Source organism: Eublepharis macularius, chromosome 4 (assembly GCF_028583425.1).
Source record: "Eublepharis macularius isolate TG4126 chromosome 4, MPM_Emac_v1.0, whole genome shotgun sequence".
NCBI lineage: Eukaryota > Metazoa > Chordata > Lepidosauria > Squamata > Eublepharidae > Eublepharis > Eublepharis macularius.
In genome coordinates, this window is record NC_072793.1 from 186,956,017 (window position 1) to 186,971,683 (window position 15,667).

Genomic DNA, 15,667 nt, shown 5'->3' on the forward strand with positions numbered 1-15,667 from the left:
TCGGGTACCCAAGTCTTTTGATTGCAGTGACTAGTTCTGTAGAATCCGCCCAGAGTCCTAACAAGAAAGGCAGACTGTAAATAACGTATAGCAAAACGTGGAATTCGCTGCCAGAGAATGTAGTGATGGCCACGGGCACGGGAAGCTTTCCGAGGGGATGAGACGGAGTCATGAAGGGGAAGTCTGTCACTGGCTTCTAGCCACAGCAGCTGACGGGGGCCTCCGTAGCGGGAGGCAGCACCCCTCGCGAGGCTAGGAAGCCTCCCCAGGGGAGGGGACCTCAGCATCGCGGCCATTTCATAGAAACACGGACGCGGGATGCCCTACAGGGCAACCAGCTGGCCAAGCATAGAAATGGAAGCTGGGCTAGACCAACAACCGGCGCTTCTTCCCTCAAGGCGTCAATTCTGATCCTTGCTGAGACATCCAAACCAGCTGCTTGTGGGAGATGCTCGATGAGAAGCCTTTGAGGTGGGGAACAGGCACGGCTCAGCCCAGGGGGAAGCCCAGAGGCAAGCCCTGCACAGCCACCAAAAGCCGCATTCTACCCTCTCCCTTCCCATCACAAAGTCCACAGCAGCAGGTATAATGTTTTTTTTTTTATTTACATGTTAAAGAGCCAGAAGGTTTAACATACAGCAAGATGAAACGGAGCCCTAGCTGTGCCAGGGCGGGGGATAAAAGGAACAGTAGAAAAAGAATTGTACAGTCAACATAAAAAAATACCCCAACCGGAGATGGGTTCTGCCCCATCGTCCCCTGGGGGGTGGGTCGGTGGGTGGGTGAAGAGCATGCTGTCTCCCTTTTGCCCAGGGACGTCCACAGGGGCACTTGCTCCAGCCCCTAGGGAATACCACCAATGGAGAAATAAATAAAAGAGCCTCGGGCTGCCACCCACTCGGGGTTCCAAGTCCAAGCCAGTGAGGCACAGCCCCCCACCCCCACCGGGGAGGGAGTCTCACAAACCAAACTTGCTGAACGCTTCATAAAAACCACAAGTTTTTTTAGGTCAACCAAACAGTAAAACACTGCTGCCCCCCACCCCCACCCGCGCTGGGGCAAACTGTACAGAGCCGCCCAGGTGCTCCCCATGCCACGGCACAAACACAGCCGGGCCAGCTCAGGCCTCCGAGTCCGAAGGGGGGGCCGAGGCGCCAGCCGCGGGCCCCTCTCGCTCCCCTCCCCTGCCGGGCACTCAGGCCAGTCCTTCCTGCCGTGTTCTGGTCCTGCAGAACCTCTTCCGCGCCCCGGGGGCTCCCCCCTCCCAGAGCTGCTTAGCTGGAGTCTGAGTCGCTCGTGTCTGAAGAGGAGGAGGAGGAGGAGGAGCTGCTCGAGTCCGAGCTGGAGCTGGAGGCGCTCAGGCGGGAGACGGACACGGCCTGCTGCTGCTGCTGCTGCTGCACCGACTCTGGCTTTTCGTTGACTGAGCCAGAGAAAGACAAAGAGAGGAGAGGCCAGAGGGCTGAGTGCCAAGCGGGCTCTACAGGGCCTCGGGGATCCCAGGGGGCCAGGCAGGCGCCACTCACCTTTCTTGGGGGGCTTCTTGGCGGAGTTCAGCTGTCCACTGACGTCCTGCAAGCGCTTCTCCAGCTCCCGCTTCTTCTCCAGGGCCAGCTCCTCCTTCGTCTTCCCCACCGGCTTCTTCAGGGCTACAGCAGAGAAGAGGGAGGGATCAGAGGTTGCAGTCTGGAAGGCATCCTTTACTGGACGGGGGCTCAAGGAGCGTTTGTGCTCCCCGCCCCCGCCCCCCCCCCGCCCCCGCAGAATTCCTCAGTGCTGCACTGCACGCCCCTCCTGCCTGCTGGAGAGAGGCCTGTCAGCCGGCTGGGGAAGGCGGATGCTCCAGCCACAGAGGAATAGGCAGGGCAAGAGATCCCCGGGGACAGACCACCTCCCCCCCCCCCCCACACACGCCTTGCCCATTAACAGGAAAACCTGCAATTCCAGTGAAACTCAGCAGAAAGCTCCACTTCCCCCAAATCTCAGCTTTTCCCTTTCTTTAAAAGAAACAACTTGCAGCAAGTTACACACACACACACACATGTGCGTTGACGTGCAGACCTCCCCCCATCCCAACAGCAGAAGTCTCACAAGCCAGAACAGTGGCGGAGCGACTTCCAGGGGCTGGACGCCGGAGTGCCGCGTGCTTCCCCCTCCCTCCCTGGGACGAGATACCCCATCACTGCGCATCATCACATCCCATTCCGACCAGGGCCATATTGCGGGAGTCAAACCAAAACCCAGTGGCGAGGCCCTGGGCAAATGGGAGATTTTCCAAATAGCAAGGGGTATGCAGAATAATACGAAATGTGAAAGAAAAAACCGGGGGGGGGGGGTTTGAAATGCCATCAAATAATAAAAAGCAAAACATGCCGCTAAAAGGCAAGTGTGCCAATGACGCCTCTGCAGCCGCTGTGGCAGTTGCTGGGCAACCTACGGCCCAAAACGGCGACAGTTCCAAGGCTCGGTTTATCTTAGCGTCGAGGAGAAGGAAAAGGAGACTTTTAAAAGGTAAAGCTAGAAGGCTGAGAAGCACAAAAAGCTAACCAAGGACAGCTGAAGGCAGGGGAGTGGAACAGGAACACAGCGCAAGGCTGCACGAGGGCACAGGCTCTGCAGGGAAAGGGACAGGCCGCGGGAACTCCCCCCCCCCTGCCTGCTGCAAGCCCTGGCTGGCCTGAGTTTCTCTCCCTCTGTAACATGTGAACTTGGCCCCTTCCCACATGCCTCGCCCTCCCCCTCCGGGCTCCCCCCCCCCGCCACTCACTCTCACTGTAGGGCTTGCGGGGCTTCTTGCGCAGGCACGACAACACGTAGCGCTCCAGCTCGCGCAGGGTGGAGGGCTTGAGCGTCTCAAAGTCGATCTCGATCTCCTCCGGGTTGGAGTCGCGCAGCGAAGGCTCCCGTGACTGGATGATGTGCACCACCCGGCCCAGCTTCTCCCCGGGCAGCTTGTTGATGTCGAGGCTGAGCTGCCGCTTCTCGTCGTAGGTCATGGGCTTGCTCTCCTCCTCCTCCTCCGAGTCATAGAGCATGGGGGCTGGGGGGGGGAGGGCCTTCGAGGCAGCCTTCTTGGAGTTCCTGGGGTGGGGGGGCAAAGCATCGGTGTTAGTGAAGGAGCCACCCCCCGGCCCACGAGGCTGCTGGGACTGGCCCACAGCTATCAGTCACTCTTGGCTTGGTTGACACAAAGGCTTCACCAGGGTCGATCTGCCGGGGAAAGAGCATCATCACGCAGCTGAAGACCCATCCCCCTCAGCCCTGCAAGCCCCCACTCACTTGCTGTTGCTGCCGCCGCCGCCGCTGCCTGCCGCTTTCTTAGACTTCTTCAGCTGGGCCTGGTGAGCCCGCGCCTCCTCCTCCCCTCCTTTGGCTTTGCGTTTCTCCGATTTCTTCTTTTTCTTCTTCTCCTTCTTGTCTCGCTTCTTCTTGGGCTTGGAGACTGGTCCCTGGGAGAGGGCCGCCAGCTGCTCGTGAACAGCCCGTAGCTGGCGAGGAAAAGGAAAGCAAAGCCATGGCAGCTCCTGCATCAAGACCTCGCCCTGCGAGCAACAGCTCTCCAGGCAAAAGCAGGCAGCGAGCCAAGCCAAGCCAAGCCGACCACATCGGGCACAGCCCGGGCTTCTCTCTCTCTCACCTGTTCCTGGAGCTCTGCCAGACGATTGGCCCGCTCTTCCTCTGAGTCAGAGCTCTCCTCACTGTCCGAAGAGCTCTCGCTGCTGCTCTCGTCTTCGTCCCCCTCCTCTTCCTCGTCGTCATCGTCTTCGTCACTGGAAGACTCATCTGTGGAGGACTTCATCAGGAGGCCCGGCTGCGGGAGTGATGTGGAGGGGGGGCTGATGTCTAGGGGTTCATCTGGCATCTTGGCATAGCTGAACTCAAAGACATCCTGCGGGAGGAGAGGGAGAGCAGGTTGGCTGGCCTGAGGACCCTGACTGGGGCGGGGCGGGGGGAGTGGGGGGGGGAGTGGGGCCAGGCTGCCACAGCCCCCAGCTCCTCACCTGCAGTTTGCGAGCCATGGCTACCACGTCATGGTCAGGAGGGTTGTACTTGTAGCAGTTGGAGAACATCAGCCGCACATCAGAGGCAAACTCCTGGGCATCCTGGTATTCCCGATTCTCCATCTTGCGCTGCATAAACAAAGCCATCAGAGGGAATAATTACGAGGAGGCGCTCGCTAGTGCCTGGATCTTTCACCACACAACGAATATACAACTACGGGTTCAGTACAAGAAATGCAAAGCAAGGAAAACCCAACGCCTGCATCCACAAGAGCAAAAAGCAGCTTTCGAGTGCAGAAGCCACTTCTATTTTAATCAGAAAGAACCATGTGCAGGACTGAAATCTTCATGGCCCGTGGCCTCGACCCACAGCTGCTAATCTTGCCTGATTTTCCCCTCCTCCTCTAACACTTTCACGTGGTATTTCCCCCATATAATAGCATACGATAAAGACACAGTCCCAGGGGTTTCGGCCCAGGGATTCCCAAAACTACCAGGAGAACAAGATTTTAGCTAAAGCCTGCACTGCTAGGCCTGCTGATGTGGAGGGGGGGGGGTACGCAACAAGCACAGTGCTGAGTAACCCCTTCCTTTACCCCATGCACCGGGGTTCACAGCCCAACTGCCCTGCCGGCCTTAAGTCTGGCAGCCTCCCTCGCCTTAAGGAAAGTGAGAGGCTAATCGGGCCGGCCTCTACCTTGATGGTGCTGAGGTCCATGGGATGCTTGATGATCTCGTGGTAGTCGTGGAGGCCCAGCGCCGAGGCGTCCACGGGCTTGTAGAAGGGCCAGGCGTAGGCCGCGTGCTTCTTGGACACGAGCTCCTTGAGGATGCCGTTGCAGTACTTGAGCTGCTCCGAGAGCTTGCCCCGCTTGGAGGTCTGGTGCTGCTGGGAGTCGGGGAGGTCCTTGCGGGGAGGCTTGATGGGGCGCCCGCTCTCCCGCCGGGCAGGGATCTTGGCCGCCTTCCCCTCCAGCAGGGGGGCCGAAGGGGAGGACTCCCCACCGCTGGTGGCAATGATGGCCGTGGGGGTCGGGGTGGTTGTGTCTGCTTTCCGCTTCACGCCCTTCTTCTGGGAAGGAAGGAACAAGAGGCACAGGTTTCCAAAGGAGCCAGGCAGAGGCCTCCCCTCCCCTCCCCTCCCTGGGAAAACGAGAGCCGTTCCCGGTCAGCCCCCCCCCACCTCAGGCAGCTGGCCAATCCCCGCCCCCCCCCTCCCCACGGCCCCGCTTGCTCACCTTGGCCACAGGCTGCGTGGGGGCAGGCACTGCGATCACCGGCTGGGAGGTGGCGGTGGAGTGGAGAGGCTTCAGGAGTGGCGTGGAGATGACAGAAGGGTGGGGGATGTTGACGATCGTGGTGGGAAGGTCTGTGCTGGTGGGGAAGAGCTGGGTGTGGGACAAGGAGGAGACGGCAGGGACTTGCTGAGCGGCTACATTGGCTGCCGCGAGGAGTGCTGGGGAGACAAGAGGGGCGCTCATCAGGACCCCGTGCCCACAGCCACTGCCTGACCCCTCCCCATCACACAAGCCAAGCCAAGCATTTACAAAGGCAACTAATGGCTGTCAATCACACGCGTCCACTGCCCCCCAAAGCCATCTCCACCGAGAGAAACCACCCCGTCCACGCCAAACCCAGCGTGCGAATGCTCCACGTTTCCCTCCCCTCTTTAGGAGCCAGATGCAGCAGCCCTCTCCTTTGCCGTTCAAAAGCCTCCTCGCCACAAGCCTGTGAGCCACAATCCCCCGGCAAGCTTCTGGGTCCCCCCCCCTCCGCCAAAGCCCCAGCTCAAACTCTCACCTAGCCCCACACCAGCTCTCCCCTTAAACCCACCTCCAGTCAAAAGATCTCAGGCAGCTGAAGGAAGGGAAGGTCCTGACTGGCAGCACTGAGCTAGGAGGAGCAGGGCAGTTCCACGGGCTCTCCGTGGAGACCTGGGGCCGTGCATCCCGCCACACAGTTACCTGCTGCCCGGGAGGCCCCCTTCTTGTGGCTGTTCTTGGCCACTTGGATGACCATCTCCTGCTCCTCCTGAGGCATCTGGGCCACCTTCTGCAGGAAGATCTTCTCCAGCGTTTGGGCCATCAGCACAATGTCATCGGTGGGCTGAAAGGAGGCAAGAAGCCATCAGCCAGGCAGGAAGGGCGGGCTCTGCCCTGCAGCCTGCTCTCCTGAGCCATCTCAAGCAGCCTGCCCCTTCCAACCGCAAGGATCCTTGGGGCCTGCAGGCAGGCAAACTCTGCCCTCTGCCCCCACCCTCCCGCCTGCCGTTTACCCACCCGACTTCCACCAGCAGCTTTCCACCCCGCCCCCACTCCAGCCCGCCGACTTCAGTTCCAGGCCCACCTTGTTGTAGATGTAGCAATTGGTGAACATGGTGTTGAAGTCCTGCATGCACTCAGCCGAACTCCAGTAGTAGTTGTTCTCCAGCCGCCGCTTGATAGTGCCCATGTCCATCGGCTGCTTGATAATCTTGTGGTAGTCCTTGAGAGAAAAAAGCAAGCCCAGCCTGGCCGTCAATCTCACAGCAAACCTGTCGCGTGCTCCGCTCCACTCCACCCCATCCCCACCTGCCAATCCACAGAGTGTAGCAGCAGCGTGATCAATGCCCCAATCAGAGCCCCTCTAGATACCCAAGCGAGCTGCCATCACGGGGCTCCTGCCACAACACAACCTGGGAGACTCAAGATTCCAGGGGAATGCAAGGACACAACCTGCTCCCCACTTGCTCAGCCAGCCTGGCTTCTTGCCCCTTTCTCTAGACCCTGCCTCTGAAGGAACTGTGCCCAGATCATGGCCGTGCTGGAGAAGAGAACGCGAGCACCCCAAGTGTGCAGCAAAAGGCAGGGCAACCAAGAAGCTCGGCAAGTGTAAGCCTACATGGATTTTACCTCTGGGCTTTAACTCCTTAGGTGCCACAGGCGCTGGCCTTTAATTTGGGGGTCACTTGATGTCTTCTACAAAGTCATGGATGGGAATCTGCAAAACGCATTCAGGGCACAAGAGATTAGATTCGGAGGGGTGGCGTGATAGTGCAAAAGCGGCTGCGTCATCTCATCCATACCTTTGTAGGGAGCATCAGGGGCAGGGGGGGAGAACAGCCCAACAAAGACCACGGGCCTCACACCATCTGAGGGCTACCAGTATGGGCTACGCAAAATCCAGCAGGGCCTCAGGCTGCGCATTTGTGCCCTCTGGAAAATAACTCCAAAGGAGCAGCTCCTGATCAACTGGGACAGCAACAGATTCTTATTCAGTTCAGAACTCGATACAGGCAGCAAATAAAAAAGAAAACTCTGTGTATTTGAAAAGGCTGACTTCCTACAACCACCCAGGAGGAAAATGGGAGTGGGCTCTAACAGGGAACATCTCCCACCCCTTGTGCTCTACCTTGGTAATTCCACAACCGAGGGTTCAGGGACCAGTATCCAGCACCGCCTGATGCCAACTGCACACATGGGATGGGCAGGAAGTAATCCTGTTACCACAGCAACAAGGGTGCCCTCCTAAGCAATGGCCTCCATGGTACCCATCTCTCACTGCGCCCCCTCCCAGCAGGGAACAAAAGCAGGGAAAGCAGCATTACCGGAAGGCCCAGCTTGACGGCATCCACCGGTTGACGGAAGGGCCAGGCGAACTGGTGCTTCCAAAGAGCCTTCATCACCACTTTGTGGAGGTACTGCAGCTGGTTGGTGACCCTGCCAGGCTTCTTGCAGTTGGAGACCTCCGGAGGGGGCGGATTGGCAGAGGCCAGCTGGAGAGCTGGGACAGAGGCCATGGTGGGGCTCTCGAAGCCCTCGTAGAGCAGCGAGGGCTTGCGGATGCGCTTCCCTGGGGTGGACTCCACCGCCAGCCCCACCAGGGCCACATTGCCCTCCCCAAGGATCCTGCAAAACAGGGACAGATGCACCCGTCAGGAGGAGCAGCCAGAACCCATCCATCGTGCAAGAAGCTCACCAGCCCACCTCAAGCCTCACACACACCCCACACACACACCAGCTCAGTTGAGCTAGAGGGCTGCCCCCACCAGAAAAATCATCCCGCGTGCAGAACATCAAGTGGCGTGAGATTGAGACAACGCAAGGGGCAAGAAGGAGCAAGGCAAGCAAGCCAGCCAAGAAATGGACACAATAGCTGGCCATCCACACCCATCCCCCCCCCTTCTACTTCAGCATGTTGGCATTTCCTTGCTCACAACACACTGCGTGTTGCTCCACACCTTGGCAACTTGCAACTCCCAGGAAAATCTTAAAAGGAGCTGCCTCACAAAAGGCCCTTTGAAGCAAGCTGAGCAACTCCCACGGACCTCTCATGTCGCTCCCTGGCAAGACGAGGAGGATTCCCATTCTGACAGCCCCCCCGCCCCACCCCCACTGCTGTCCAGAGAGAACCTACTTGGGGAAAAGACCCCAACAGCATCTAGGGTGGAAGAATCCAACCAATCAATTCTGAACTGGGACGGTAGCCAGCCAGCCAGCCAGCAGCTGGATCCACCACTAAAGGCAAAGCTTGACAAATCTCGTGGGCCAAGGAACTCCACCACGGCACCCAGCATTGCCACCCGTTCTCTATTAAAATCGCGTCGTTTTTAGTCATGATAACCACTTATTTAATCTCTAAGCTACAATCCTTTTGTTGACAGCTTTTTAAAAAAATCAGCTAAGAGCAACAATTAGAAAATGACCACTAAAACACAGGACTCAAAAGGCTGAAGAAACCCAGGCCCGGCCCGCCGAGGGCATCCCCGGGCGCCCCAACAGGCAGGGCCCCTCTGTGGCTCGCCCCACCCGCGGCGGCGCCCGGCGCCCCTGCAGCCGGAAAGCGGGAAGAGGCTCCCTCGCAAGGCCCGCGGGATGCGGAGGTTGCTAAGCGACGGGGAGGGCACCAGCCTTCGCCCGGGGGAGGGCAGCGCCACCCCAACGCCGTCACGTGACCCGGCACACGCGCGGGCCCGATTTCCAAAACACAGAGCGCGCCGCCGCCGCCGCCCACCCGGCCCACTCGCGCGGCGGCGCCCCCCAAAGCCCGGCCGGCCCGCCCTCCCCCGCCCCTCTCCCGGCGGCGCGCTCCGGATTACGTACTTGCCGTTGGGGTTCACGTTCTGCAACATGCCTCCTGCCGCCGCCGCAGCTCCCGGGGGCCCGGCTCTCTCCCGGGTCGGTCCCGCTCCAGCCGCCGGCGCCTCCGTGGCCTCGGCGAACCCCCCCACTTTGCTCGGGTGGCGCGGCCTTCGCGGGGGGAAAGGGGCCGCTGCTCAGGGGCGCATCGCGCGCGCCAAGGGACGGGCCGCTTTACTGGGGGCGAGGGCTAGTGCATGGCTGCCGGGCAGGGGGCAGCCGCCGCCGCCGCCCCGCTGGCCCTCCGAGCGCCTCCGCTCAAGGCTCGGAATGAAAAGCGCAGAAAATGGCGGCCTTGGCAAGCGCAAAAGGACGGGGGGTCTCTTTCGCGAGCCGCCGGCACGGCGCGGCCCTGGCGGGGAGGCCGGCAATATAAGGCTCCGCGGTCTCCTCGAAGCCCGCCGCGTCTGGAAGCGCCGGTCCCCGGGCGGATCGCCGCGGTCTGGGAGGCGGATGCCACTGGATTGAACTGGGATACTGGCCGCGCTCCGCTTCGCTCTCGGAGTGGGCTGAACTGGGGGAGGAGGCGCTACGGAAGCCGGGAGACCCCGCCGACCTGCAGGCCGCGACAACGGCTGGCGACTGGGGCCGCTCGGTGAGGATGGCTCCGGATTGCGTCCGCCCACCGGCTCCCGTGCTCTCGCGCGCGCTCGCTCCTAGGCCAGAATCCTTCCTCCTCTCCCGCGAAATGGCGCCTCTCGGCCTGCCCCTGACCGCCCTTATATAGACGCCAGCGCGTCTCCGATTGGCCGCGGGAGGCGCTGACATCACCGTCCCGCCCGACCACGCCCCTTTGCCGGCTCGGTAGAACCCCCGGGGCGGAGCGTCAACACATGCCATCTGCCCATTGGATTAGGGCTGTATCAATCACTCGTCCCCCTGCCGCCTCCTGTTGTGTTGTTCTAGCCGGCCGGCCCCAGCCGCGAGCGCAGGCATTGGCCGGCCCTGCCATTCGTTGCCGCTTGATTGGCCAGCCTGTCACGCGGGGGCGGGGCGACAGTTGAGAAGCGGCAGTTGGTTGTTGTGGTTCTCCCCACATTGCGGGGGGGGGGGAGGGAGGAAGAAAAGGAGAAAGCGCCATTTCGTGGCACCGAAAAAGCAGGGCGCGGAGCCGGGTTGCCACGAGCGGCGCCGCTCCTATCGCGCGGCCGCAGCAGTCGCCTAAAGAGGCAGCCCTCCTTCACCCCGCCGGCTAACACAGGGCCGCCGCACCATTGAAAAAACGGAGTTAAAACGCGTCGTCGCTGTCAGGCAAACGTTCCCGCCAAAACATGGCTTCTCCCTCACAAAGGCCGCGGCCTCATTCCGCCGCTCCTCACTGCCTCGGCCTCCACGCGGGGACGCGGAACTCATCCTATCGGGGGGAGGCCCGCTTTCTGACAAGGCAGCGACAGTTGAGCCTCGGCCGCCGGCACCGGCCAGAGGCCGCCAAAGAAGCCGCCGAGGCGTCCAAACCGAGCCCAAAGCACCGGCAGTCCAGTCGGCAGGCGCGCCGCAAGACGAGCCCCCCCCCCCCTCCAGGCGTGGCGCCCAGGGCCGAGGCCCGGCCTCCCCTCCCGAAGCGCCCTTCCGCCCCGGGCCCACACACGGGTGGGGGGGACGAGGCCGGCGGGGCTCGCCCAGGAGCGCCCACCGCCCTCGCTGCCAGGAGCCCGGCCGGGCCTCGCCCGCCCTCTTCCTGGGTGGCGCCCGCCCCTCGCTTCCCTCCCTCGGGCCTGGGGAACGAGGCCTTCGGAGGGTCCCCTCCTGCTCCGCCGCCTGGGGTCCCTGGCATCCCTTTTCGGGCCTCGCCGCTGGGGCGGGTCCGAGGGCCTGCGGAGGGAGCGCCGCTGCCCGGAAGGCCTCTCCGTCCCGCCCTGCCTGCCTGCCTGCCTGCCGCAGCCCCTTGGCAGGGCCAGGGAGGGCCGCCTTGGCGCGCGCCCCGTGCCCGGGCAGGGCCTCCCCCGGCGGGGAGAAGCCGGGACCGGGAGGGAGGGAGGGAGGGGGGCGAGGCCGGCACGCGGCCTCCCTGGCGCCGGCTGAGGCAGCCATGACGCAGCACTTTCACGGCGTCCATCTTGGGGGGGGGGGCGGAAGAACCAACAAAGCCCCCCCTTCTCTTCAAAGGAAGCCCCCCTCCCCTTCCCCCCCCTTGGTGCTTCTCTCCCCGCACGGAGCCCCCCTCCCTCCCCCCCCTCGGTTCCAATGCACGAGATGCACACCACCAGCCTCCCCGGGGGACCGGGGGGGGGGAGGGCAGGCGGCAGCAGCAGCGCCATTTAAGGTCGCCCACGCTGACAACCTGCGCTGCCCCCTCCCCATTAAAACGGGTCTGGGTTTTAGCAAGCCCTTCTCTTTTTTTGGCGACAACCTGAGCACTCCCTCCTGCAAGGCGCCTGGCTCCTCTCCTCTCCAGGAGACCCGGGGGGCGGGTGGGGGAGTTAAGAGGCTCAAGGTCACAGGGGCAGCCGCAGAGCCCCTGGCGGTGCCCCCCCGCAAGCACCCCCCCCAGCTTTCCTCAACCCCCCCCCCCATTTGAACCACTGAGCAATCCCACTCCCCAGCCCCGCCCAACCATTCCAGGAGGGGAAAAAACATGGAAACAGCAGGATTTCCCCACGCGCCCACTCCCCAAATTACTGCAAAAGAGAACCCAATTGGTAAATTAAGAATTTACCCCAATTCCTAGACGGCATTTTCAAAACCAGCTTCTGCATCAATGTAGCTTTAAAGGAGCCCGGGATGTGCCACAGAGGCGAGAGATGGGGGGCTCCCCCCTTTGGAAGACGCCCCTCCTCCCCCCACCGCACACAAAAAATGGGGGTCCCCATTGTCGAGCACCACGTGACCTCCAACTTCTCCCTTTACATAACGCAGCTGGCCCTTTAAACAGCCACCGCCCGGCCTCGCCTCTCCTTCCACCCCATTGGGCAGAAAGCGCAAAAAGAGGCGGGAGAAGCGGCTTGATTGACAGCTCTCTCGCTCTCCCTCCCCCAACCTCAAAGCCAACTAAGATGAACGCGTCCCTCGGACAGATCACGTGACGGAAAAGCACTCACCCCATTGGCTGGCAAGAAGTATAGTGCGAGAGAGCCCAGAGGCCCCGATCCGAAAGGTCCCATCTCGACGGAATCCTCCAAGGAAGTTAAATGTAGTCCTCCAGAGAGAGAAAAAATAAATAGGGGAGCAAAAAAAAATGACAAAGAAATAACCCATTGCTGTAGTTGCCGCCGCCAGGCGGTCAAAGAGGAGTTGCGGCCGTCACTGCGCCCCGATTGGCTCTCCGCCGTCACGTGACGCCCTTCGCAGCTCCAAAAAGGAAAAACGATTATCCCGTGAAGGGGGAGGGGTCGGCGCCTCTCTCCCTCCCTTGAGGAAAAAAAACCGTCGAAAGGCAAAAAGCCCCGCGAAGGCCGCTCCGGGGAACGGGAAACGAGCCGCCCCTCCCCCGCCGAGGTCTCGCTTTGGGGGTGAAGCCAGCATGGCTCCCGCGACGCCCCCGAGAGGAACGGTGCGCATGCGCCGGAAGGGCCCGGTGCGCGTGCGCACTGCCCTTTTGCTGCAGCTGCGGTCTTTGCCCGGGCGCCGGGATGGTGCAATGGCGGTACCGGGGGGCGGGGGGCGACCCGCGGAGCCCTGGGGCGCGCGCAGCGTGTCGTAGTCTGCCTTTCTCACTGAGACCCAAAGACCCTTTCTCACTGAGACATAATGTAAGTCAATGCGATCAACAACTGGACGTTCAATAAACAATACAAAAAGAGTCCAGTAGCACCTTTAAGACTAACCAATTTTATTGTAGCATAAGCTTTCCAGAATCAAGTTCTCTTCGTCGGATGCCTGGTACAGAGACTGGTCAAATATAGAAGAGGAGGGGGGAGTAGGGGAGGAGAGAGAAGATGCAGTTGGGGGGGAGAGGGAGGGTGCAACCAAAACATTCCTTTGCTAGTAAATGTAAACATCTCCTTTCCGTGTGGAGATCAGTTGGCTTGTGTGAGGCTTCAAAGGAGTTTGCCGTGTTGGTTTGTAGCAGCAAAACAACCAGACCATCCAATTCCAATGTAGTATAAGCCTTCGATAACCACAGCTCTCCCGGTCAGATGCATCTGACAAAGAGAACTCTGGTCCCCGGAAGCCGGATGAGGCTGCCGGCTTCCGGGGACTCTTTTTGATTTTGCTACTACAGACTAACACGGCTAACTCCTCTGGATCAATAAACAACACGGTATGCATTAGAGTGCTGCTCTTCTTTACGTTGTTATAGTCCGCCTTTCTCATCCAGACTCCAGGCAGCCAATGTAGCCAAAAGGACGGGACCTCCAGTAAGCAGCTCGACTTACCAGATGTCTCATCCTATTGCTAGCACTGTGTTACATTGTGTAATACACCTTAAGTCTCGGTGAAAAAAGGGGAGTATAAAGTAATAATCATAATAGAGTGTCTGATTAGGATATGGGAACCCCGTTCTTTTGCCATTCACTCTTTCTTCTAACTCACTGCATAGGGTAGTTGTGGGGGTAAGATGGAGGAGGGGGGTGTTGTAAGCTGTTTTGGCTCCCCATTGGGGAGAATGGTAGGGTATAAATGGAGTAAAATAAATAGATGCATATAGCATGGAGATTCAACAGAGGAAGAAGCCAAACAAGAAAAGGCCCACTGAGAATTTACAGTTGGAGGGGGTTGGCATCTTCCTCCCTTGCTGTGTCTAGACGGAAGGGCAGAAGAGCTGAGCCGTCATTGCTTTCAAAGCTCTTCACAGCCTTGGTCCGGCATACCTACGAGACCGCCTCCCTCCCTATGCTCCTCTACGGAGGCTTGGCTCTTCCGAACAGGGTCTCCTGCCGGTGCCAGGCTGCACATGGGTGAAGTCAGTAGCAGCCCACTGTGGAACGGCCTGCCTGAGGAGGTCAGGAGAGGCCCCCCCCCCCGTCTTTCTGCAAATGATGCAAAACTAAATTGTTCAAAAGGTCAGATAGGAGAACTGCATTGTAGGGAGGGGATCTCAGATGATCCACTAATGAATTATGAACCATAGACTTCACCACTAGGTTGTACTGGATTCCTGCTAATGCTATGTCTTTGTGAATTTGTATCTATTTACCCTATGGCATTGCTTACAGAAATGTTCCTGAAGTTAACTGTACTGATCTCACACTGTGTAATCTGCCTTGAGTCTCAGTGAGAAGGGCAGACAGTAAATGACATAAATTAAATAAATAAAATTGGGTGAAGTCACGTGACTCCTGCTAGGTGGCAACCATCTCCCAGACAGTCATGCTTATTTATTTTCTTTACTCTTTAAGAGGCCCTTCCTTTCTAGTGCTCCAGCCAGCGTAAATCGTTCTGCCACAACCCGGTGAAGTAGGTTAGGCCAAAAAGACTGGCCTGGGATTTTCCAGTGAACTTTATGGCGGAGTGGCAATCCGTCCTGGCAACATCCTAAGCTAGGGGAGTTGCCTGCATTTTTCTCGCTGCTGCAAAGTGATGCAGTCGGGAATCATTGAAAGCAAGAGGGAAGCCGTGCAGTTGTGCCTGTGACTCAGTGTCTGTGGAGCAAATGGCCCTTGCGACCCTTAACACTGTGCATATTTTTGATCAAAGGGAGAGCAGAGAACACGGGCCCGCCCTTGATTCTCGAAAGCTTATGCTACAATAAAATTGGTTAGTCTTAAAAGTGCTACTAGACTCTTTTTGATTTTGCTACCACAGACTAACACGGCTAACTCCTCTGCATCCGAACTGGTTGTGAGCAGTGCAAAAGCAAGGCCACTAGAACAGCTGTACCAAGGTCCTGTGTCAAAATGGTGCTACAGAACTCGGCCACAAGGGGGAGAAGGCCAGGGAAGTGGCTGGGGGGGGGGGCGCCGAACACGTTGCCGCATCAGAGAGAGTCGCTTGCCCTTTAAGAACTCTGCCCTGCCCAGGGCTCGCAACGGAGCTAAAGCAGAAAAGGAAATGCACTCCTGTCTTGTATGAACAGCAAGATGCGCCAGTTCGGGTGAGTGGGAAACCACGAGGACCCCCCTAGGGGCCCTGGCCAGCCAACCCAAAGGCCCTGGACGCAGAACCGGGTCTGCCCTGCCCTGCCCTTGGCATGGACCTACTTGAGTCTGGCGAAAGCAGCCCCTCCTGAGATCACAGGGAAGTGTGTTTGTCTCAAAGCAAAAGACCAGGGCAAAGACGGGAAACGCTGCCAGAAACGCTGCAGAGTGAAACGGAGCCGCCACCAGCCCTTCTCAACACAAAGGGAAGCAGCAGGGGGTGACTAAGCGAGGGGGGGAGGCGGAGCAGGCAGCCACTGCAAGCAGACACCCCTCCGGGAGGCTCCCCGAGTGGATTCAGGCAAGAGGAGCCAGAGGGATCAGGAAACGCCGCTGGGTGCCAAGGGGAGGAGGGGACAGTGCCCTGAGGCCAAAGGCTGGCCATGCGCCAATGGTGCCCAGCTCTGCAGCCCAACAGCCCGCCTCTCCCACAGCAGGGAGGAGGGCCAAAGCTGGGTGCGGGCAGAGCCCCACAGACCCCGAGGGAATCCTCCTCCGGGCAACATCCGGAGCTCGCCCTCGCTCTCGTTGC

At 59.8% G+C, this 15,667-nt stretch overlaps 1 protein-coding gene across 7 annotated transcripts; it reads right to left on the reverse strand.

Moving 5' to 3' along the window:
• Positions 1 to 584: 584 nt before the first annotated feature.
• Positions 585 to 15,217, reverse strand: BRD2 (bromodomain containing 2). 7 transcript variants are annotated; one of them, XM_054977527.1, is made up of 12 exons: positions 15,199 to 15,217; positions 7,588 to 7,888; positions 6,348 to 6,485; positions 5,966 to 6,107; positions 5,240 to 5,457; positions 4,699 to 5,073; positions 4,002 to 4,130; positions 3,638 to 3,889; positions 3,280 to 3,488; positions 2,768 to 3,081; positions 1,527 to 1,649; positions 585 to 1,423 (listed from the first exon to the last, which is right to left on the reverse strand). In XM_054977527.1, exons 2-12 carry the CDS (start codon positions 7,777 to 7,779, stop codon positions 1,275 to 1,277), a joined length of 2,241 nt encoding a protein of 746 aa, XP_054833502.1. In that variant the 5' UTR covers positions 7,780 to 7,888; positions 15,199 to 15,217; the 3' UTR covers positions 585 to 1,274. The 7 variants fall into 7 exon arrangements, with proteins under 7 accessions (XP_054833502.1, XP_054833498.1, XP_054833500.1 ...); XM_054977523.1 differs by lacking the exon at positions 15,199 to 15,217 and adding an exon at positions 12,157 to 12,525; XM_054977525.1 differs by lacking the exon at positions 15,199 to 15,217 and adding an exon at positions 11,775 to 11,952.
• Between the last annotated feature and the right edge of the window lie 450 nt (positions 15,218 to 15,667).